Source organism: Notechis scutatus, chromosome Z, assembly GCF_049901735.1.
Source record: "Notechis scutatus isolate UNSWTSFEM ecotype Mainland chromosome Z, rNotScu1.2, whole genome shotgun sequence".
NCBI lineage: Eukaryota > Metazoa > Chordata > Lepidosauria > Squamata > Elapidae > Notechis > Notechis scutatus.
Genome location: NC_142025.1, coordinates 59,621,690 through 59,645,233, shown reverse-complemented (window position 1 = coordinate 59,645,233; position 23,544 = coordinate 59,621,690). Strand labels below are relative to the sequence as shown.

Below are 23,544 nucleotides of genomic sequence, written 5' to 3'. Positions count from 1 at the left end.
GGAACTAAAAAGAACTTATAGTGAAACCTTAACAAGATTCCTAAAAGATACATTCTAACTGAAACTTTGTAACAAAATAATAGAACCCCAGGAAGACAAAGTGGAAAAACGAAGCAAGAAGAAACAGCTTTGGATTATTTGGATTACTTGGTGATTTTTGGTTATTGGATTTAAATGACTAAAATCAATCAGGTGGTTGTTTAAAAGTTTTAAAATGGCATCACTTTTAGAAGAACTGAAAATGGAACTTAAAAAACAGACAGAAGATGCACAAGAAGGAAGAGGTTCTTTTGGCTTCGTATTTCAATTTTTAGAAATGGAGATCTGGAACTATGAGAAACAACAAGAAACGCTTGTAGAACAAGAAGGTCGGGACAAAGAAGAAGCTATCTTTAATGATCAAGTAACTTTATGTGGTGGGGGAAGGAAAGGGGGAAGAGAGTGAAAAGTTTAAGATTGGAAAAAACAACCAAAAAAAAAAAAAGAATAGTTTGAAAAATAATTACAATATTAGGAAGCAACAGAAGAGAGGATTATAGAAGAGAGAATTAGAAGTAGAGAGACAGGGGGGCAAAAAGGGGAGGGAGAAGAAGAGGGGAAAGAAGGAAAGGAAAAGAAGTTATAAAGGACAGAAACAAGGTATAGAGAAACAGGGAAAAGGTATAAGAATTGAAAGTATAAGCCTGTTTAGAGATAATGGGTGAAAACTTAATTGTAAAAGGGATTCTGCAAATCCTTCAGGGGCAGGCAGGTAGCCACTGCCCTGGAACTGCCGAATGGGAGAAGGACAGGCAGCTTTGAGCACCCCTGCCCCACCCCGATCCTCCCAAACGAAACGGATGGCCTTCAGCGGCGGCGGTGCTGGCCGGTGGTGCTCTGAAAGGCAGTCAGGCACACAAAAACACAAACACACGAGTGGGTGGCAGGAGAAGTGAGCAGACCCAGGACTTCCTGTCCTCCCTTTTGAAGCACGTTCACTGCCGCTTGCTTCTCCTGGGCGGCAGAGTCTTCGTCGTTCTGAAAGGGAGAGCGGGAACACACGAGCAGGTGGCGGGATAAGAAAGTAAGCAACCCCAGTGAGTTCCCGGTGGCTACGGGGAACACCTCCACCACCCCTCCCAGCCCCAGCGCAGCAGAGAAAGCGAACAGCCGTGGCATGCTCCGGCTGCCACCATTGCTACATCACCCTGAGGCTCGGCAAAGGCTCAGATCGGCGAGGGGAGGCGCAGCAAGGCCCTGGATTGGGGAGGGAAAGCCCCGGGTCAGCAAGCGGAGGCATGGCAAGGCCTGGGGGTGGCAGCGAGGGGAGGTCCAGGGAGCGCTGGGCCTTCCAAGTGGTGGGAGGGAAGGGGCAAAACGAAAGGCAAGTAGTGGAGGTGGGGGAAAGACGACTGGGTCTTGCACTCACCCAGGGAGATAATCAGATCAGGCACGGCTGCAGCAAAAGGCAGGCAGCAACGGCTGGCTTGGCAAGCAGGCATGTCGTTCATGCGCATGGTATTGCACATGCACGATAGGGACTGACTGGGCAGGTAGCAGAGAAGCAGGTGGAGAGGGGTGGGGCCAGTCAGAGGCCCGATTTACCAGTTCTCTGAACTAACAGGAACCGTAACAACCGGTTCTATAGAACCGGTCTGAACCGGTAGAACCCCACCCCTGGTATCCAGCTTCCCCCACTGTCTTTGCTTGTTGAAAGTTAACTTGGCTGGTCACCAATAGCAATTAGATGATCCTGGGACATTGTATCCATTGTAAATACATGCCACTTGCCAAACACCCTAATTTTGATTGCATGACCTTGGGGAATGCTGCGACAGGTTACAAGGGCATAGACAGATTGGAAGTATTTTTTTTTTAGTTCTGTTGTAACTTCAGATAGCTGCTAAGCAAGTGGTTGTGATAATTTGATTTGGTTTTTACTTTGATTTTTACTTAACTAAGGTACTTAAATGTTTTACTGATTTAGCTATGATGATCTGTAGCATTTCATAGCCAATTAATTTATAGCCAATATAGATTGCTCTTGGCTTATAACCATAATTGAGCCCAGAATTATGGTCGTAAGCCATTGTAATCATATGTTGAAGTATCACATGGCCATTGCAATCATATGTTGAAGATCACATGAATTTATAACCATTTTTATGATAGTCATTAAACAAAAACCATAATCATTAAGCAAACAAATCAATTGTTAAGTGAAGCTGCTTTCCTCAACAGGCATTTTTACCAAAAACCAGAAATAAATGCTGCAAGTGGCAAACCCCCCCCCCCCAAATTGCAGTCATGTGACTGCAAGATGCTGCAAATGCCCATAAAGTGAGTTAGTTCCAAAAACTCAAAATGCGATCACATGACCATGTGTGTGTGCGGGGGGGGAGCTGGTTGTTGAAGGTCCAAAAGTGGGTCATAAGTACAATTAACCATTGTACAGTTTATACATTAAACCTGCATGTCACAGGTAGAGATTTCATTTGTGGCCCTCTGGATTCTTTGACAAGTTAAATGAGGAAAAATTCTTAGGGTAAAACATTTTGGAATTAATACATATCAGAAACGGGCCTAATTTACTAGCAAAAACTGCAAATAACTATTTACTGAAAAAAAAAAGGGTTCAGAAAAAAAACTGTTTATTTATCAGTTATTGATCCAACAACAGCAATTAGACTATGGAGTGGCTTTTAAAAAAAATGCCTTATGTTATTATAAAAACAAATTACAGCTCTTTAGAAACTTGTTTTAATGTTCCTTAATTAGTTAAATCTTGCAGTTATTCCCAAGTCATTATTTCGTTTTAGCTGGGAAAACAATTCTGCAGTAGAATGGTTATTTACCAAAACAGTTATGCATTACAGAATTTACTTATCTCCTTTTGCAATGTTTATTATGTAGGCACATAGGCAAAACCTTTCAAGAGTAGCTTTTTAGAAAGATCTGATGGCAAATTAGAATAACATTGTTATGGGAATATCACTGAGTATGTCATATCTCTGTCATATCTTTGCTGGAAAGCAACAACAACAAAATGATTACAGCTTACTAAAAAGTGTATTCTAATCTAAGAAGAGTGTAAGTTCCATCTCATTTTGCACCATCTCAAGGGAAAAAGAGCCTTCAATTATGTTTCTATAGCCCTTTATTTCTCTTTTTTCTTCTGAATCTCAAATTGAAGAAACTATAAAGAATACAGCAGCTGGTTATTACAATGGTTTTGGTCCTTTTTGAGATTTTTCCTATTAACACTATTAATCTTTTATTAATATCAATATAAATTATAAATATTTTTCTTACATCTAACATTTATCCTGTATTTCAAGAGAAGAAAACAGCATTTCTTCTCCGGAGAGGGCGGAGCTGGCATCACAACAATACGGCATGCGATCTTGGAGGTCTGAGATTGCTGCTGATATCTTTGCTCCTGGACGGTCCAATCGGATCTAAACCATCCTGAAGAGACAGTGAACGTAAAGAGCACATCCTGTCGATCCCAGGGATACCGCAAAGTCCCTGGTAGATCCAGGAGAAGCTCTTTTTGCCAGCGGCAAAGAGGCAGCCATTAAAGCTGCTGAAGTTGGGTCAGCTCCGAAACGAAAGAGAACGGAAAGAGAAAGTGTGCTGGTTTGGTGAGAACTTTTTCTTTATTTTAAGATTTGAAAAGACACCCTAAGGAAAAGAAAGAATCTGTAAAAGTTTTGACAGAAGTGATTAAGCAGCAATTTTAAATAGGAATGTCAAAGTAATATTTTTATTTTCTCATTGCTGGATTTTCTATACATGATTTTATATTTTGAAACTGGACTGGTTTTTTCTTTTTCCACCTATTCTTTCTCTCCTTTTTGACTTTATAATATTTTAGGCTAGAGACTCCCTTTTAGTCATCTTTTTAAATATATTTTTCCCTTTTTAATTAATTTTCATTATATTTTGTTTGGAAAAGGAGGGGGAAAGTGAAATTAAAAGAAACTTTGTAACACTGCCAACTAGAGGCTTGGAAATATTTTATTTTATTTTTCTTCACCAGACAAAGCTGAGAAAGAACTGAGACTTCTTTTCAAGGACATTGCCTGTTTGATAAGATAAAGGAAGATCATGGGAGAGTATTATTGCAGGTGCTCTTCTGGGTTTCTATCAACAGCTGGAGTCTGGTGTTGAAGCTTATAGGAAAACAAAGGTGATAAGACTCTGGAGAAGAGAGTTATAAATTTTAACAAAAGCCTTGGACAATCAAACAAGATGCAGTGTGCTCTTTTTATTTTTTTTAAGCTGTGCTATTTCCTACTTTAACAAACCCCCTCCTTACTAGTTTACTTTTCGTAATAGCTATTTGGACTTTTGGCCTTTTGGAACGTGATTTTTGTCTTTCTTTTTGTCTTTTGAAGTCAAATTTTTATGTTTGCATTTTATTTTAAAGGAAAAGCTTTAGTATTAATAATTTCTTTCCTTTTTTTTTTTAAGGGAGTAGTCTCTTTCCTTTTTTCTCTCTCCCTCCCCTGTATTTTTTCCCCTCTATTTACCTTACATATTGGTTTATTTTTTATTTTTGTGGCTTTCTTTTTTTCTTATGCATCCTTTTATACCTGAGACCTCTTAATTGGATTAAGGTGTTGAAGAACCTGAAGAACTTTTTTTTTCTCCTTTTTAGTTTTTTACCTTTTACTTTTCTGCCTTTTTCAGGATTTCAGGATTTTTGTGTGTATGTGTTTATGCTTTTTTCTTCCATTTTTGAGTTTTTACTGCCATCTAGCCAATCGATTGGATTAAGGTATACAAGAACTTGAAGAAATTTATTATTATTATTATTATCACTACTATTTGGTTTCTTTTTTCCTACTATTTTTATTTGGAATTGCAATTGGTTATTTCACAAGTGGATTAAGGTCTAGAAGAACCTGAAGATTTTGAATTGTTTGAAATGAGTAGGAAACTAACAGCCCCTGGTTCCTCAACTTCTACTTCTTCCTCTTCAACATCTGGAGGACAACGTTCAATACAGACAATGATACAGCAAGAAAAGGAACAGGAAAAAGTGACTCTGCAGATGATTATGCAAGGAATTCAAAATATTCAAATAAGAACAGAGAATATTGAAAAGAGAACAGAGAACATTGAACAAAGAACAGGGAAAACTGATCAAAAGGTGGAGAACATTCAACAAATGTTGATGAAGTATGATGAGAAATTCCAAAAAATTGAAGAAGAAGATAAACAAAGAGATAAGAAGATTGGAGACATTGATAGCAGATTAACTGTGGTTGAACAAGATAAAAGTGGGATGCTAAGATGGGCGATGGACAGATCAGAATTTTATCTCAGATTCCAAAACATAGAGGAAGAAAAGGGACAAAACTTGGCTGAGATAATGATATAAATTTTGGCTGAAGCTTTGGAAATAACTAAAGAGAAGATGATGGATGGAATAGATGAGGTTTATTGAGTCTTCACAAGATATGCAATGAGAAATAGCTTACCAAGAGAAGTTCACAGCAGATTTACAAAGAAAGCCATTAAAACGCAAATATTGCAAGTGGCAAGAGAGAAAACATTGAAATATAAAGACAAGGAGATTGTGGTCCTGAAACAAGTACCCAGAAGAGTGAGAGAGATGAGAAGAGAATACCGATTTCTGACCAAAATGCTACTTAAAAAAGAGGTGAATTATAGATGGCTGATTCCAGAAGGTTTAATGTTCATATGGCAAGAACAGAGACATAGAATTGACTCAATTGAGAAAGCTGAAAGCAGAATTTTTTGGAGGGAAAGAGGAAGAGGCAGAAAACAAAATCTCACTAATTGAATTCCAAGAGGACTGCCAAATGGCGACTGAAAAAGAAGAAGGTGCAGTAGGCGGAAAGGTGGAAGGCAAAGAACAACATGAACCAAGATCTATGAGAGCTGCTAAACCTAACTACAAAATATAATCATGGAAGAGAAAAAACTGATTACAATTAATATAAATGGACTTAACTCAGCTGTTAAAAGAAGGAAAACTTTCCATAAATTAGAGAAATTAAAATTTGATATAATCTGCCTACAAGAAGTACATATCAAAAAGCAACATGAACAACTGTTGATACAGCCAAAATTAGGGAAAATATTTACTTCTTTGACACAATGCAAGAAAAGAGGAGTGGTTTTATACATTAAAGATATTATCCCAGCGAAATTGATCTATACTGATGACGATGGAAGAACACTAATGGTGGAAATAATGGACAATAATATGAAAACACTCCTGATTGCAATCTATGCCCCGAATGACAATCAAGAAGAATTTTATAAAAAATTACACATGAAAATAATTGAACTAGACTATGCTAATATAGTTATGATGGGAGATTTTAATGGAATTGTAGATAATAAACTGGACTATACAGCACAGAAAACAACAAAGAAAAACAGAAAGGCTCTCCCTAAATCTTTTTTTAAAATGGTAGATGAAATAAATTTAAAAGATACATGGAGAGAAAGAAATGCTAAAACTAAACAATACACCTTCTACTCAAATAGACATTTATCATGGCCCAGAATAGATATGATATGGATGTCAACAGAATTGTTAGCTAATATTCAAGAAATAAATATTGAAACAAGTACTTGGGCAGATCACAATCCAATGACAATTAAATGGAAAGGACAAAGAAGAAGATCTAGATGGACGTTAAATAATACTATATTAAAAAGACTTCACACAGTGGATGGAGAAAGAACTGGCTTTCTTCTTTAGAGAAAACAAAAAAGAAGATACATCAATCCAGAATGTATGGGATACAATGAAGGCATATGCCAGAGGCTTGATAATACACTATACAAGGAAAAGAAATACCATGAAAAGACTAGCCTCTGAGGCATTAGAGGATGAGTATAAAGGACTTGAAAAAGAGTTACAGAAAATGCCACAGAAAAAGGACATTAAGTTAAAAATGGATATAATCAAACATAAAATGGGTCTAATAGAAAAAGAAGAATTAGCACAGAAAATCAGAAGTGCTAAACAGAACTATTTTGAAGATGCAAATAAACCAGGTAGATGGTTAGCATATAAATTGAGAAAGGAGAAAGAATCAAGAAAAATATTGCAATTAATAGATGACCAAGGCCAAGTTTGCTATGGTAGTAAAGAGAAGAAGGAAATCATACGAGACTATTATGGGAAACTATACACACAAGAGGATATTGATGAGGAAAGAGTTAAACAGTATTTACAGAATGCTAATTTACCCCAGATACCTGAAGAGATTGAAACAATGTTAGAAAGCAATATAACGATGATGGAGTTAACTGAAGCACTCAAGAAGCAAAATAATGGAAAAGCACCAGGCCCAGATGGACTTCCGGCAGAATTTTATAAAACGCTACAAGAATCGTTGAACCTTCCATTGCTAGAAGTTATGAATGAAGTTATGTTAAAAAAGAAGATACCCAAATCATGGTCAGAAGCTTATATTACACTTGTCCCAAAAGAGGAGGCCGATACATTACAAATCAAGAACTATAGACCTATTTCCTTGCTAAACGCAGATTATAAAATTTTTGCTTCAATATTGGCAGAAAGACTTAAAAAATACTTAAATAATTTTATCCATCCTGATCAAAATGGATTTCTGCCAAAGAGACAAATTAAAGATAATATGAGAGTAATATTGGACACTTTGGAATACAACGAGGCACACCCTGAAAAACAAATGGCTTTGATATTTCTAGATGCACAGAAGGCATTTGATAATGTGAATGGTGATTCATGTTATTACAGGTGGAACAGATGGGCTTTGGTAAAAAATTTATTCAAGCAATAGAATATATATATCATAATCAAACGGAAAAGGTAATGATAGAGGGAGAACTGACAGACTCTATTGATATAAGAAAAGGAACAAGACAAGGGTACCCACTATCGCCTCTGTTGTTTGTTATTAACCTTGGAAGTGCTAAACAGAAATATTAGAGAAGAAAAGGATATAAAAGGGATGAAAATTAAACAGGAAGAATTTAAGTTGCAAGCATTCGCAGATGATCTGGTTTTCATTTTAGAAGACCCACTAGAAAAAGCATCAAAATTGATAGAAAAGATAGAGGCATATGGAAAAGTTGCTGGTTTGAAAATAAACAAAGATAAGACAACGATCTTGACAAAGAATATGCTATCAAGACAAAAGAAAGAACTGGCAGATCTATTGAAAATTCAGGTCACGAATAAGATTAAGTACTTGGGGATACATTTGACAGCAAGATGCAGTACACTAAAAGAGAATAATTATATCAAACTTAAGCAGCAGATAGTGTTCGATTTGGCGAAATGGGAAAATTTACAACTGTCATTAATAGGGAGAATATCAACAATCAAGATGAATATACTACCCAGAATTTTATATTTGTTCCAAATAATTCCAATTAGGCTTGGAAAAGATTACTTTGAAGATTTAAATAAAATCGTGTTGAAATATATATAGCAAGGAAAGAAAGAGAGAATAAAGCTAAAGCTTTTGCAAGATGCTAGAATAAGAGGAGGATTTGGTTTGCCTAATTGAGAGTTGTACTACCAAGCTACAAATTTGATGTGGGTTAAGGAATGGATAACATTAAGAAACACTAGATTGTTGACATTAGAAGGACATGATCTGTTGTTGAGGTGGCATGCTTTTCTATGGTATAAAGGAACTAAATCACAGGGGTATTTTAGAAGACATTATATACGGGAGTCTCTGTGGTTAAACTGAGAGAAGACTAAAAGACAATGCTATTTGAAAATTCCAGACTGGCTATTAACTATTGAAGCATTTTCTTATCCTATAATATATAAAAAGAAACAAACAGTTAGATATGGTGAAATATTGAATGAAAAGGGTGAACTTAAATCTATGCAAAAACTAGAGGAACAAGGTATAAAGATGAATTGGTTTTCATATGCGCAAATACATTCAAGGTATGATAAAGACTCTAAAACAGAAGGTTTCTATGATAAACTGACAGATTTAGATAAGATTTTGACAGGTACTGATGAAAAGGTGATTAAAAAATTGTATGGATGTTTATTAGAAATTAAACTAGAAGAAGAACAAGTTAAAGAAACAATGATTGCTTGGGGGAAGAATTTTGGATATGGGATTGATCTAGAGAAATGGCAAAAATTGTGATTTCAAAATTATAAAATGACAATGTCAACAGCATATAAAGAAAATTTGTATAAGATGTTTTACAGGTGGCATTTTCCCCCAACAAGAATAGCAAGAATGTTCAAGAACAAATCGGAAAAATGTTGGAAATGTCATCAGACACCTGGCTCATATTACCATATGTGGTGGACTTGTGCGGATGCTAAAAAATATTGAACTAAAATCCACACGTGGTTGGAAAAAATGATAAAAAAGCATATAGATTTGAAAGCAGAGATATTTTTATTGGGAATTTTACCTGAAATTAAATAGTAAAGAAATAAAGAAATAGAAATTAAATAGTAAATAGAAATTAAATAGTAAAGAATTGAAATATTTGATTGTAAATGTATTAACAGCGGCTAGGATTGTATTTGCTAAAAACTGGAAAAATGAGAAAATATCATCACAGGAGGAAATCATTAAGAAAATATTGGAATGTGCTGAAATGAGTAGATTGACATTTGAAATCAGAGAACAAGAGGATAAACAATTTTATAAAATTTGGAATGTTTTCTATCAATGGTTAGACAATAAAATACAGTAATAAAATACGTAGATTTTTAGAAAATAATAAATATATAAAGATGTATTCTTTTCTTATTACATCTACAAAATGATTTTAGGATAGATTTGAGATGATAATATGAAGTGTCACAAAACAATTTCAGTAAAATATGATTATTTTGTAAAACATGAATGAATAAAAGTATAGTCAAATGATTGATTAACAATGATATTAATGTATTTAATACTTGATTGCACATATGAGAATATATACAATGTAATTGTAATTGATGACTACAAAATGGAAGCACAAAACAATTTGTAAACCAACCGGCACACTGTATGTATATATATTGAAGATGGCTTGATGTTTTTATGTTTTGTTTGTCTATGTTCATCTTAAAAACCAATAAAAAATTTTAAAAAAAGAGAGAAGAAAACAGCATTTCACTGATAGAATGAACTTTTGAAAGTAAGTTACCAAATAAACCTGAAAATATTATTCAAATTTACTTTGCAAAAGTATTAAAACCCTAACCCTAATCTTTCAAAAGTATGTTATTACCACACAACTGATTTTTATACATTCTTATTAAAATAATAGACAAGGAAAAGTACCTTCTTCCAATAAATCAAGGTTCTCATCATTTCTGTATTTACATTCATTGTTACAACTGGATTCAAAAGCTTCCATCTTCATATATGGATTGTTTCAGGGACATTGCTAAAAATCATCATTAAGATCTTGTAAAATAATGCTCAAAAATGGTAAACATTGCAATATCTACAGTACAAACCAAATGAGATTTCCACACAAAAGAAATCAATCTTCTTGTTTAACATTCTTCAAGTGATATGGCTGGGTAATCTGTATGCTATGATCATCATGAAAAGCAGGGGAAAATACAGAACAATAAGGGAGGAGGAAGATTATAAGAATATTTATTCAATACTAGAGGTTATCCATATAGTATAAATAGCACCAAATTAGAATCCTGTTTCTTTGAATGTCTCTCATAATAAAATGAACACTGCTCACTTTAAAGCAGATTTTATTTAAATTTAAATTTTAACTTGTTATAATCCTCCCTACTCTAGACAAAAATGGTAGTTTCCTATAGGTTTCATAGCAATTGTACCAGGAAGTAAACACAGGTACAAAGAATGCTACACCTTGAAGTGAGGCAGTTAAATTATTTTTGTGATCTATTACATAATATTTATAGTACTGGTTGCTAATAGACAGAAACAACTGGAACCAGGAAAATGTGAAATTTGGGGCTTGAGTATGATGTACAATTTCAGGTTTATTCATAGGCTGAGAAGATTGGTTATGAACGTTTGCTTTAAATTTTCAACCTAGGAACCCAGTAATAAATTAATATACTCCTTTTGCCTTAACATCTTACCCTATCACTTTTTTCCACTATATATTTCCATTGAAAAGGAGCGTTGGTACTTACCTGACACGCCCATTCTCGGTGAGCTGCGACAAGCATCCAGAGAGTGGGAGGTGCTTAATCTCTGCTCAGATAGGCTGGGCTTAATTGTTAGGACGCTTTTACTCCTTCCTGGCTCCTCCCTAGCATCACCCAGTTTTGGCGAAGACAAGGTGATGCAACCCCTGCCCTCTTGTTTCTTTTGTGTGTGTTTTTTTTTTACATATTTCCAGATTAGTCGTTGGCCAGAACAGGATCCCACCAGACGGATATTGGGTGGGGCTGGATGCTCGTCGCAGCTCACCGAGAATGGGTGTGTCGGGTAAGTACCAACGCCCCTTCTCCATTCAGCTGCTCCGAGCATCCAGAGTGGGACATACCAAAGCTTGGCTTGTCCTATGGGAGGGTCTCCATCTGGGTTGGAGCCCCCCCACTGTCCAAGTGGACTCGTTGTAACACCCTCCTTCCAAAGGAGGCCTCAGCAGAAGCAAAGACATCCATTTTGTAATGCCTAATGAAAGGCGATGGGGAAGCCCATGTTGCCGCTCTACATATTTCTGCTTATAGGAGCTTGAGTGCCCCAGGCCGCTGAAGTTGCCGTGCTCCTTGTAGAATGCTCCGTGATGCCCCTAGACACAGGTAATGATTGAGTCTCATATGCCTTGGCTATTGTGGCTTTCAGCCACCTGCCTATAGTTGAAGGTGAGACCTTATGCCCCTGAGTAGTTGGCTGAAAAGATACAAAAAGGGCTTCAGTCTTCCTGAAGGGAGCCGTTTGATGTAAGTACATATGGAGAGCTCTGCGGACATCCAGTCAGTGCCATTGATGCTCTAGTCCCTGAGAAGGCCTGGGGCAAAAGTTTGGGAGCACAAGTTATTGTGCCCTGTGGAAGGCAGAATTGACTTTTGATATGAATGTGGGGTCTGGTCAAAGAACCACTCTGTATGGAAAATACAGAGGTCCTTTCGGGACGATAGAGCCGCTATTTCTGAGATACGTCATGCTGATGTTATAGCTATGAGGAAAACTACCTTGTATGTGAGAAAATGGAGACTGGTAGTTTTCAGCGGTTCAAATGGGCCCTTTGTGAGCACTGAGAGTACCTTGTTAAGGTCCCAGGTCAAGTAACGATGTACCACTGGTGGACATAAATTTGTGGTGCCCTGAAGAAAACTTTTTATCCGTGGGTGGTGTGAGATGGATGTTAGACCTTTCCAGGTCACCACTGAGGCAATAGCCGCAACCTGCCATTTTAAAGTGTTTGGTGAGAGACCCTGTCGAGACCATCTTGAAGAAACTCTAAAACTTGTGCCATTGACGGAGAAAATGGGTCCACCTTGGATTTAGTGCACCAGTTATAGAAAATATTCCATATACACGGCTCATTGAAGGGCGCCAAGCTGCTTGAATGGTGTTGATCACCCTGGTCGAGAGATTTATTTCCTTTCTTAGATGTCTCAGCTCAACCTCCAAATGGCTAGGTGTAGCCATTGAGGCTCCGGGTGTTGGATTGGTCCCTGGGTGAGCAGAATTCTGTGCGGTGGAATTCTCCACGGTTCTTCTGTGGACAGACCCCTAAGATCCACAAACCACAGCCTCCTGGGCCAGTATGGAGCCACCAAGATCAGTTCCGCTTTCTCATCCAGCAGCTTTTGGACCATCTTGGATATCAGCGAGGGAGGGGGGAAGGCATATAGGAGTCCCTGGGGCCACCGGCAACGGAGAACTCTGCCCCCTGGGATGGGTATCTCAAAATGAATCTCGGGAGCTGCGAGTTCAGGGGAGAAGCAAACAGATCTATAACTGGCAGACCGAATCTCTGTACTGCCTGCTGAAACAGCTCTGGGTGCAGGCGCCACTCTGATTGATCTACTGTGGTCCTGCTTAGCCGGTCTGCCTATGTGTTTGTCAGTCCTGAAATATGCTCCGCCCTGATGGATGCCACGTTCCTTTCTGCCCAAAGGCAGTTTCTCTGCTTCTCTCATGAGCTGTTTCGAATGAGTACCCCCTTGTCTGTTGATATGTGCCTTTGTTGTGACATTATCTGTAACTATGAGGATGTTCCTCATCCGAATATTTGAAAGAAAGCTGCGAAGAACCAGATGGACTGCCCTGGGCTCCAACCAATTTATGCTGTTCAATTGTTCTGCTGCTGACCAACACCCTTGAGCCAATAGAGACTGGAAATGTGCTCCCCATCTAAACAGGCTGGCATCCGTAGTGATGGTGAGTCTGTGGGGCTCCTTCAATAGACAACCCTTGTTGATGGCCGGAACAGTCCACCAGTGCAGAGAAATCAGGACTTTTGTTGGCACTAGGCCTCAAATCTTAAGAGTTGCTTCGTCCCGATCTTTGGTACGGAAGCAGGTACCATCGGAGCGATCTAGCATGGAACCGGGCCCAAGGAATAATAGAAATACAGGAGATCATTTTCCCTAGTAATTTTGATAAATCAGCTAAAGGAACCCGTTCTAGCTTAGTTCTTAATGGTCTCCTGTCTCTCAGGGGATAGAAACATTTTTCCTTCAATCATGTCTATTACCGAGCCCAGGTGAGATAACCAAGTTGAAGGAGACAACTGACTCTTTGCCCAATTAATGGAAAAACCGTGTTGCTGAAGGGTTTGCAATGTAGTTTGAGTATCCCATTCTGCCTGCCTGGATGAGGAAGATAAGATCAAAATGTCACCCAGGTAGCATTGTAGTCTCACAGGAGTGCCCCTATGGTGGGCGGCTAGCGCTGCCAGAACCTTTGTAAAAGTTTGTGGGGCAGATGACAACCCAAAGGGCAGGGCGATGTATTCAAAATGTTGGTTGTTGTAACAGAATCTGAGAAATTTGGTGTGTGAAGGTCTAATTGGTATGTGTAAGTAGGCCTCTGTTAAGTCAATGGAGGTCAAAAAGTCACCTTTCCTTATGCTGAGCAGAATGGTTTTAAATTTGCGATAGAGTAGAGCACGGTTGAGCCATTTTAAATCTAGGATTGCCTTCCATCCCCCTGAACTCTTAGGGACTACAAAAAGTAGTGAGTAGAACCTGTGCCCTTGTTGATCCTGGGCCACTGGTTGGATGGCTTTGATTTCCAGTAAATGCCTGATCGCTGTCTCCATCAAGTTCCTTTTAAAAGGATCCCTGGAGAGAGGGCATTTCATGAAAAAGTTTGGTGGTGTGGAGCAGAACTCCAGAGCCAGGCCAAATCTGATGGTGTCGCAAACCCAGGAATCCAATGTAGAGGAGTCCCGACGGTCTGCAAAGAGCCTTAATTGTCCTCCAATGGGAGCAAAATCCCTGGAGTTATCTTGGACGTCGGAAACCTCTGTTCCCTTTTCCCCTAAAAGATCTCCTCCCTTGTCCTCCCCTACAAGTTCTATCAGCGAATTCCGATCTATATGACTGTGGGCCCCCCCTATATCCTAACACTCTCTTTAATCTAGGTGAGAATGGACCTTGATAATAGGGATGAAAGGAGCCTCTCCGAAAGGGCTGATAGGTTCTGTTGTCTGAGTGGCGAAGGAGGGAGGGGAGAATCTTCTTTTTGCTTCTGGTCTCAATTAGCAGCGGATCTCAAGTAGCGCCAAACAATTTATTGCCCGAAATTGGGGAAGAGGCCAGCTTCCATTTGCGTTTGGTATCAGCTTGCCAATGTGTAAGCCATAACAAGCGATGGGCTGTAACCTGTGATGCCATGGCTCAAGCTGAAAATTTGACCGAATTGTATGTAGCATCCGCAGAAAACTCTGCAGCTGCAATCAGTTTGGCAATGTCCTGATGCGCCCTGACATTAGAATTTGGTATGGTGTCCCTCAGGTGACGGAGCCATCTGAGGGAAGACCTAGTGAAGAAGTACGTGGCTGTTGCCGCCTTTGTGGCCCACGTATCAGATTGATGTGCCTTTCAGAGAGCTATCTTGGCTTTCTTCTCCTCTGGATTAAGGGCCTTCTCCGCTTTGGTGGGAATGGTGGAGGAGGATGCCAATGCCGCTACTGGTTCATCTACTTCAGGGGTATTCAGGGAATTTAGAAAATTCTGAAGCTAAATTAAAGAATTTCTTATCAAATGTTGTGGGGGCAGGAATAACATCAACCTTGTTAATGGGTTGTGAGAAAATCAAATTCTCTGACTCTTCTTGAGATTCAGGTTGTTGGGTAGAGGGAGACTTCTCGAGGCGAGCTGTGGCCTTGGCCTTGAAAAGGAGAGATTTGAAAAGTTGTGGACAGAATAGCCCCGTAAAGGTAGGTTGGTCAGGCTTGATGCTCTTGTCATCTGACATACCTCTTTCTGGGGGTTCCGCCTCCAATAGGATTTCACTATCTTGAATTGATATTGCATCTATTTGCTCCATTTGATCCTTTCCTTCTCCCTCTTCCTGTACATCATGTGAATGCATGTGGGAAATGATAGAAAGCTCCCCTTGAGGAGGTACCTGAGGATAATGCAGGTGATGTTCTGCATAGAGATCTTACTGACTGTGAATCACATTCCGACACAGGGATCTGTCTGGCCATCATGGATTGTTGCACCACCGCTGCAATTCCTCTGCAGATCGCCAGTTCCACCATGCTTTCATTGTTTCCAGAACTTCGTCTGGCAGGAACTCCTCCTGACGCAGGCCAGCCGCTGTTGGTGTAAAGGTCACCTTGGGGACCCGCCTTGAAGCCTGTACACCTGATGAAGCCTGTGCGATGTTAGTAGGCCTAGATGGAATGGATAAGTCTAAGGCCATTGGGGTTTGCTGAATTTGAGGCAATGGGGTTGGGGGAGGAGGCTGGGAAATCCTTTCAGCCTCCTTAGTACATTTTTCAATTTGCTTTTCAAGCACCTTTTGGCATCTGGTGGCATCCTTCTCTGCGGCCTTTGATGGATCCTTAGCTTTTTTGGACTTATCTAGGGTCCATGCTTCAGCGACCCCTCTGTTTGCCATTGCAATTTTTGAGATACCTCAATTTACAAAGTAATCTGTAGTATAGTGTGTGTGTGTGTGTGTGTGTGTGTGTGTGTGGTATTCAGCTTTGTTCAGGTATTTTCCCACATCATTATAGTTGTGCTTTCAATGGCACCAAACCCTAGCCACTATAGAAAATCCCAGCCACAGAATTATCAGAGAAGCCATAGAGATTGAAAAAAGACCTGAAAGCATGAATAGAAGAGATGATTCCACCAGACTGTCAATTATTTGGAAGCCTGCACTCACAAACAAAAAAATCTCCACACTACAAGCCAGGCAAACACCTGGGCACAAACAGATCCCCCCTGATACCTCCAGCTCAAACACACCCCAACCAGGCACCCAGATGAAACCTAGTTTCCTAATAAATGATAGCTGTCCATTTACTCAGAGCCAAGCCGCACTAAAAGCCCCCAATACACAAAACACAATGTTGCCAGCCAATCAAGACAAAAAAAAAACACTACGAAACAGACAGAAGATATTAGAAACACCAATCAAGCAGAACACAGCAAACTCCAGACCAATAAACTCCAAGACCAATAAACACAGACCAAGACTCCCAACCAATCAGGATGAAGAAAAAACCATTCTGGCACAGCAGTAGGCTAGCACCAAATTTAAAACAGAAACGGCTGTGAAAGTCTGACTCACAGGCGAACACTATACAGAAGCCTGATGATGGCAGATGAGATTCTGCCGAAATGTTGCTACAACTTTAAAAGCACAACTATAATGACGTGGGAAAATACCTGAACAAAGCTGAATACCGTACATACATACACACATACATATATCCAGTGTGAGGGCAGCCAACAAGAATATACTTTTTTTTTTTTTGTCTCCCCGAAACCGGAGTAAAGGGAGTTGAAAATCTTTATTTCCCTCTGTAAACTGCACCAAGAGCTTAGAGAGTGTTAAAGCATCTCACAGAATACTATTAAAACAGTGAACGGCCACATGATGCAACATGTTTATGGCGGTGTCCATTAGAATGGGTGCCAAAAATGGCCACTGGGCCCCTTTGAAGATGGTGCTGGCCGTATTTTGGTGCGAACACAGCAGTAACTTTCGCCGCTCAATTGGAGTAAGTGAAAAATAAAAAATGGCTGCTCTGCAATTGAGCGATGAGGAGGGGACAACAAGGGCTCCGACGCCCCCACCCCTGCATTCTTCGAGGGGAGGAATTGCCACTGGAGAAAAGGTAGAAAGAAAAGCGCGCTTTGTTTAAACAGCGCAGAATTGAATCACAATGGCAAGAACATTAGTGTTTTGGTGAAAGAAAGGAAACCGCGTATCTCCAGGAGACGCGACTGCCGATTAATAGCGCTATGAGCTTTGTGGGCGCAAATGCATCTGGATCACCAAAAGGCGATCTATGATTTGGTCCGACTGCTTCCTCTGTAATTGCAGTTGGAGCTAAGTAAAGACCAATTTAGAAAGCTGGTTCGTTTTAAAGATATCCAAACCTCAAAGTGTTCCTGCTCCGGGCAAGGATAAGCTGCCTACCACAACAAAGGCTTAGCTAAAACTGGGGGACGCTAGGGAGGAGCCAGGGAGGAGTCAGGGAGGAGTAAGAGCATCCTAACAATTAAGTCCAGCCTATCCAAGCAGAAACTAAGCACCTCCCACTCTCTGGATGCTCAGAGCAGCTCAATGGAGAATTCAGAGTAAGGATTTATCAGTACCCTATTTTAAAAACATAGGATTTATGTCTTTATTATAAACATGCCTGATTTTTTTAAATTATAGATAATGATAAAATTGTCATCTAAAATATATTCAGACATGCTTTAGAATCAGTCATAGACTTTTGCATTATTTTGGATTTGACTCCAAATTGGTATTTTGGAAGTCCCAGGGGAGTGCCAAGGAAAAACTATTATTGTTTTAAAAGCTATGTATGGTGGTTGCATTCATGTCAGAGCAAGGATCTCTCTCTTTGGGTAAAGACAAACTTTGGTAACTGATCTAAACTAACCTTTTACATAATTTTATTCATTTAAGTCTACTTTCAATATAAAACATGATTACAGATACAAGTGGTTTAGGGGCTACACACTTCATGACAAAAACTGTATATGTATGTCTGAAGTTGAGATGGTTGAAGACTACCAACCCGTGTACTATGTTATGACTTCATGTTTTTTCTTCCTTCCTTCCTTCTATTTTGCTTTTCATTTCCAGGATGGCACAACCTCCCCTGACTGGAACTATTCCTCACTGCTCTGTGTCAGTTACGAAATGACACAGAGGATATAGTAACTCAAGAAGCCTACATTAACAAAGTAATGTTAGAAGTTAGTTCCTTTTAATAATTTGAACAATATAATCAAAAGTTGAACAGAGTAGATACAATTTCATCAATACCTACATTACAATAACATGGTTAAAATCGGCCTCAAATATAAGATCTAGCAAGAGCATTAATTAATTAAGTCTATAATGTATGCAGGAAAGCAACAAATGGCAAGACTTATACCCACGGGAGGCGTAGATTGACATAAAGCCATTTCTGCACACGTAAGGGGGGGCTTCAAATTGCCTAAGCAAGCAGCAGGAAATGAGAGTTCAGATAGCATAGAACTTTAAATGCAGAGTTCTGATCCACCTGATGATCCATAGATAGTAAGTGTCTCGCAATGGCCAAAGAAGACATTTTATGACGATGATTTGCTGCTGCTGTTGGATTACACAAGGCTGTTTGGACTCATTTTTGGAAGATGCTCCGTTATTCTGAAAGCCAAACACCTATCAGTTCTGCCGATGTAATTTTCTCTGCAATTATAAATCGGAAAACACAATGAGTTTTGGCACTGATAGGTTGCGCTTTGTTAATTAGGGGCAGTGGTAGTCTCTGGGTTTCATGCAATATGTGAAGCTCAGCCATACTGAATGTTGCTTCAATTAAGGTGTTTAAGCATTGTGTGGTCAGGCATGGTAATTGATCCCCCCTTAAAGGGCAGTTCAATAAATACCTTCTTTTTACTGGCTGTTGGAACTCTTGGCTTATTTTACTGTGCCTGTCAATAAAGCGCTTGGGATAACTGTTTGAGCAGAGTATTTGGGTTAAAAAAATTAGTTCTTCTTTTAAACAGTACTCAGTGCAAATTATATAAATGATGTCCATACCAGCGCACATGTATACTTCACTGGTGTAAAGCTTGAGTAATTCAGATACTGACCAGACCATGCTTCTAATGGAGCCATCGCTCCTTTGGATGACCAGTATAACCAGGAAGGGTAACTGCTGATCTACTTCCTATTCGATGGTGACTTTCAGGGTGGGATGACAGCTATTCAGATGATACACAAAGTCATCAATAGTCTGTCTTGATGAGCAAAAAAATCAGTGGATCATCTACATAGCATCTATAAGATGACAACCTGGATATAAGATCAGATGACTGTGATTTGATCTTATACATGAAGAAGTCAACTAAGATTGGACCTAAAGGGTTTCCCATCGCAATCTCATCTATCTGTTGATAAGACTGTCCAAGGAAATGAAAAGAAACATTTTCAGTGCATAAAAATACAGTCTGTTTGAGAATGTCAATTGCAGAGGTGGTATTCAGCAGGTTCTGACCAGTTCTGGAGCACTGATAGTGGAAATTTTGAGTAGTTCAGAGAACCGGCAAATACCACCTCTGACTGGTCCCGCCCCAATCTATTCTCTGCCTCCTGAGTCCCAGCTAATCGACTGTGTCTTCTTTTGTTGCCCTGCACAGGAGAATGGAGCTGGAAAGCAGGTTAATGGGATGGGAAGGGAATGGGATTTTGCAGTAACCTTCCCATGCTACGCCCACCAAGCCATGCCCACAGAACCAGTAGTAAAATTGTTTGAATCCCACCATTAGTCAATTGGTATAGGAATTGATATCTGGTTAGATTCCACTACACTGCATACATAGTCAATTGTTTCATGAAGTGGGATGTTAGTGGATAAAGACTGAATATCTACCAAGCACATGATGTCATCTTTCACCTTGAGGATATTCAACTCATTAGCAAGCTCAAATGAGTCCTTTAAAGTTGTTTTGATAAGCTTCTCTCTTAGGGGCACCAGAATATCATAAAATAAGAAAACCAAAGCTGAGAGTTCCAACTGCCAGTAAAAAGAAGGTATTTGAGCTGTCCTTTAAGGGGGGATCAATTAGCACGCCTGACAACTCGACGCTTAAATACCTTAATTGAAGCCACATTCAAAGGCTCAGCTTCACATATTACATCAAACCCAGAGGTTATCACTGCTCATAATTAAGGAAGCACAACCTATCAATGCCAAATTGTTTACCAAATAGTTTGTAATTGTGGAGACAATTACATCGGCAGAATTGATAGGTGTTTATTTTTTAAAATAAAGAAGCATCTTGTTTGGTCTTCGGAAGCCTTGGAAAATACCTTGACCTCTTCCTCTCTCAAATATTGGAACACTACTATCATGTCTTCCCTGGTCCTTCTCTTCACTACACTAGCCATGCCCAGTTCCTGTAACCATTCTTCATATGTTTTAGTCTCCAGTCCCCTAATCATCTTGGTTGCTCTTCTCTGCATTCTTTCTAGAGTCTCAACATCTTTTTTATAGTGACAAAAACTGGATGCAGTATTCTAGGTGTTGTCTTACTAAGGCTTTATAGAATGGTATTAATACCTCACTTGATCTTGATTGTATCCCTCTGTTAATGCAATTTAGGATTGCATTGGCTTTTTTGGCAGCAGCTGCACACTGCTGGCACATATTTAACTCATATTTTGAACACTTAACCTAACTAAACAATGACAAACTTGGATGCAAATGTCTTATTTTATTTATTTAACATTCTTTTCTATTTTCTTTCACAAGAAAGCCAAGTAGCATTGAAGAGTACAGAAAAGAAACATACAAAATATTAAAGCATCAAGAAAATACAATGTCCAGCATATTAGCAATTAAGTCTTCATTTGTTATCAAGAGGGGCACTATAAAACATTTCAATATATCTATATTATCACTGTTTGAGGCAGTTGTGAACAAAATATCTCTTTGTAGCATAAAATCAAAATAACAACAAAATTCACATTGATCCCTACAGGTAAAATTGCTCAAAGATCACGTGAATGTATGTAGTCAAATGCTTTACTGTTTTTCAGAAAAGGACATAAAAACCAGAACATTTTCTGACAAATGCAGCATAGAAAATTTAAAAGCAAACTTTCAATCAATTACTATGAGATTTGAGGGCTAGGAAAAAAACTATTGGTTAGCTCTGTGAAACATTAAAATAATATTAGGGTAGTTAAGATGGTAGAGTTACAGTGAATAGTAATAAAATAATAAAAGCAGGATTAGGAGCTGTTGTTTTTCCCATTGAAAGCCTTCTAGATATGTGGAAAAGTAATTATCAAAATTCAGAATAATTCAAAACACTGTGCTGTCCAGGAATATTGAGAGTTACAGTCTCAACAGATTAGAACATATTCAGTTGATTATTATGTGCATTGGTCATTTACAAACTTGATTTTTTTAAAAACTGAGCAATAAATTTATTACATTCCTCAACATAATTTCACATGGATGAATCTATATACAAAATGCTAGATCTAAATTTCATTATTCATGAGAAGAACCAATAATTTGGACTTTTCTGCTATACTATTTGCACAGATTTCCCTGTTTTTTTGTTGACCATGCTTTAGATCAGGGCTGTCAAAATCAAGGCCTGCGGGCCGAATTCAGCCTGCAGGGTGCTTAGATTTAGTCCATAAGGTTGCCCTGGAAACAGTGAAGGACTGGCCCACTGTGCCTCTACCAGCAAAAACAGAGCCTGGGGAGGCCGCATGGGGTCTGCCTGGGCTCCGTTATTGGTCATGATGGCCTCCTGCAGCCCTCTCCCAGCAAAAACAGAGCCCAGGGAGTCTGTACGCTACCTGCCCGGGCTCCATTTTCAGCTGCGATGACCTTCTGCAGTCTTCTGCCAGTAAAAAATGGGGCTCGGGAAGGCCAGACTCCCTAAGCTCCATTTTCGATGGCAGAGGGCTGCAGGAGGTTGGTTGCAGCTGAAAACAGAGCCTTAGTGAGTGACATCGAGCTGGCCATGCCCACTCTGGCCATGCGCCGGGCTCCCCAAGGTCAACCCTGATGCAGCCCTCAATGAAATCAAGTTTGACACCCCTGCTTTAGATGCATTCATAAACACAGACATACTATAAGACTGCTGACCAAAATTTTGCATTAGGTGGAACATATTTAATATTCCAATTTAAAAAAAAATCTTTGCCAAATTACAATTCAAAAATGTAAATTGATGAATGTTGATTAAAGAAACATCTAGTCAGGAAGTAAACATTTGGCCCCTTTATCAGATTAACGCTAGTAATATAGTGATACTACTAAAATTTCTTCTCTATCAACATTATTTTTCCATGTCTACCTTAGAATTAACTATTTTAGAAACTTCCTGAAGACCAATTTAGTAAATTGAAAGCCAAATAAGGAAATAGAAACATGTCTTTTTCTTGATATTCTACATTGGATCATCCAACCTAAAGTGCTATTTCATTCAATTAATCCAGAAATAGATCATTCTGATAAACCAGAAAATCATATAATAAACAAGTGTTATCTTAAACAGCATTTCTCAAATATCAGTCACCATTGTCAGTCACCATAGTTATTCTTGCATGTAATAAGCACCATATCAACCTCGGAAGAGTATTCAAACAGTGCATCATTTCTGTATTTATTTTCCATTTTATCCTAATCCTTCTAAATCCTAACATTAAAATTTATATTTTATGCTAAATTCCTAATAATCTCTTTTGCTCCCCTATAAATTCATCTTCCTTATTTATAAACAGTATGTCAAAAATATTATTCTGAGCTCTGCATTTTCATTTTGTGTTTCTGTTCAGAGGCAAAATTAGAAGATTTGAATTTCCCTCAAGACGTGGTACAGTTTTAGTTACTCCTCCCTGCATTCTACTTTATCATGAGACTAGTGATCACATCCTGCTTTACAAGATAGCAGAATCACCAATGTAGCAGAAAACAGAAAGTTCGAGAGATGCTTATGATGGAGATAGAGTCCTCAAATTTAACCTTCTGGTAAAATACTCTATTTCCTTCAATAAAGTTTTTAATCCCAAACTGAGACGTTAACTCCCTATCTAGATATTTACAGGCAGAGACACACACAGACACAATACAGATGCAGGCATTTCCATTTTACAGTGTAATATGTGATGATTAGCCAATTTTCTAAAAATATACACTTCCCAGCAAAAGAAATGGATTTAAGAATTAGCTCTACCAGCAACTATACACAATAAGCATTTCAGAAGAAATTCCTTCTCCCCAAAAGATGTTTAATACCCATGTTCTGCTGCCACTCCCACTATCCAAAAGCTCTAATTACAATTCCCTATAGCATATTTCAAACTTATGCCAAGAAATGCTTAAATCTGTCTACGTTAACTGCACCATCACTTCACTATTTCTTCCAGTTCTCTTGCTACACTGATA

The 23,544-nt window shown here is 38.8% G+C and overlaps 1 protein-coding gene across 9 annotated transcripts in view; it reads right to left on the bottom strand.

Moving 5' to 3' along the window:
* Positions 1-23,544, bottom strand: part of TRAK1 (trafficking kinesin protein 1) — a 289,447-nt gene that overhangs the window by 129,717 nt on the left and 136,186 nt on the right. The window contains exon 1 of one of the 9 annotated variants that reach the window (XM_087947777.1): positions 10,275-10,501. The exons of 6 other annotated variants lie outside the window; for them this stretch is intronic. In XM_087947777.1, the coding sequence (XP_087803903.1) occupies positions 10,275-10,356 (82 nt within the window). In that variant the 5' untranslated portion in view covers positions 10,357-10,501. Of the gene's footprint in view, positions 1-10,274; positions 10,502-23,544 lie in introns of those variants that run through there. 2 more of the 9 variants (XM_087947771.1, XM_087947776.1) reach the window with 2 other exon arrangements.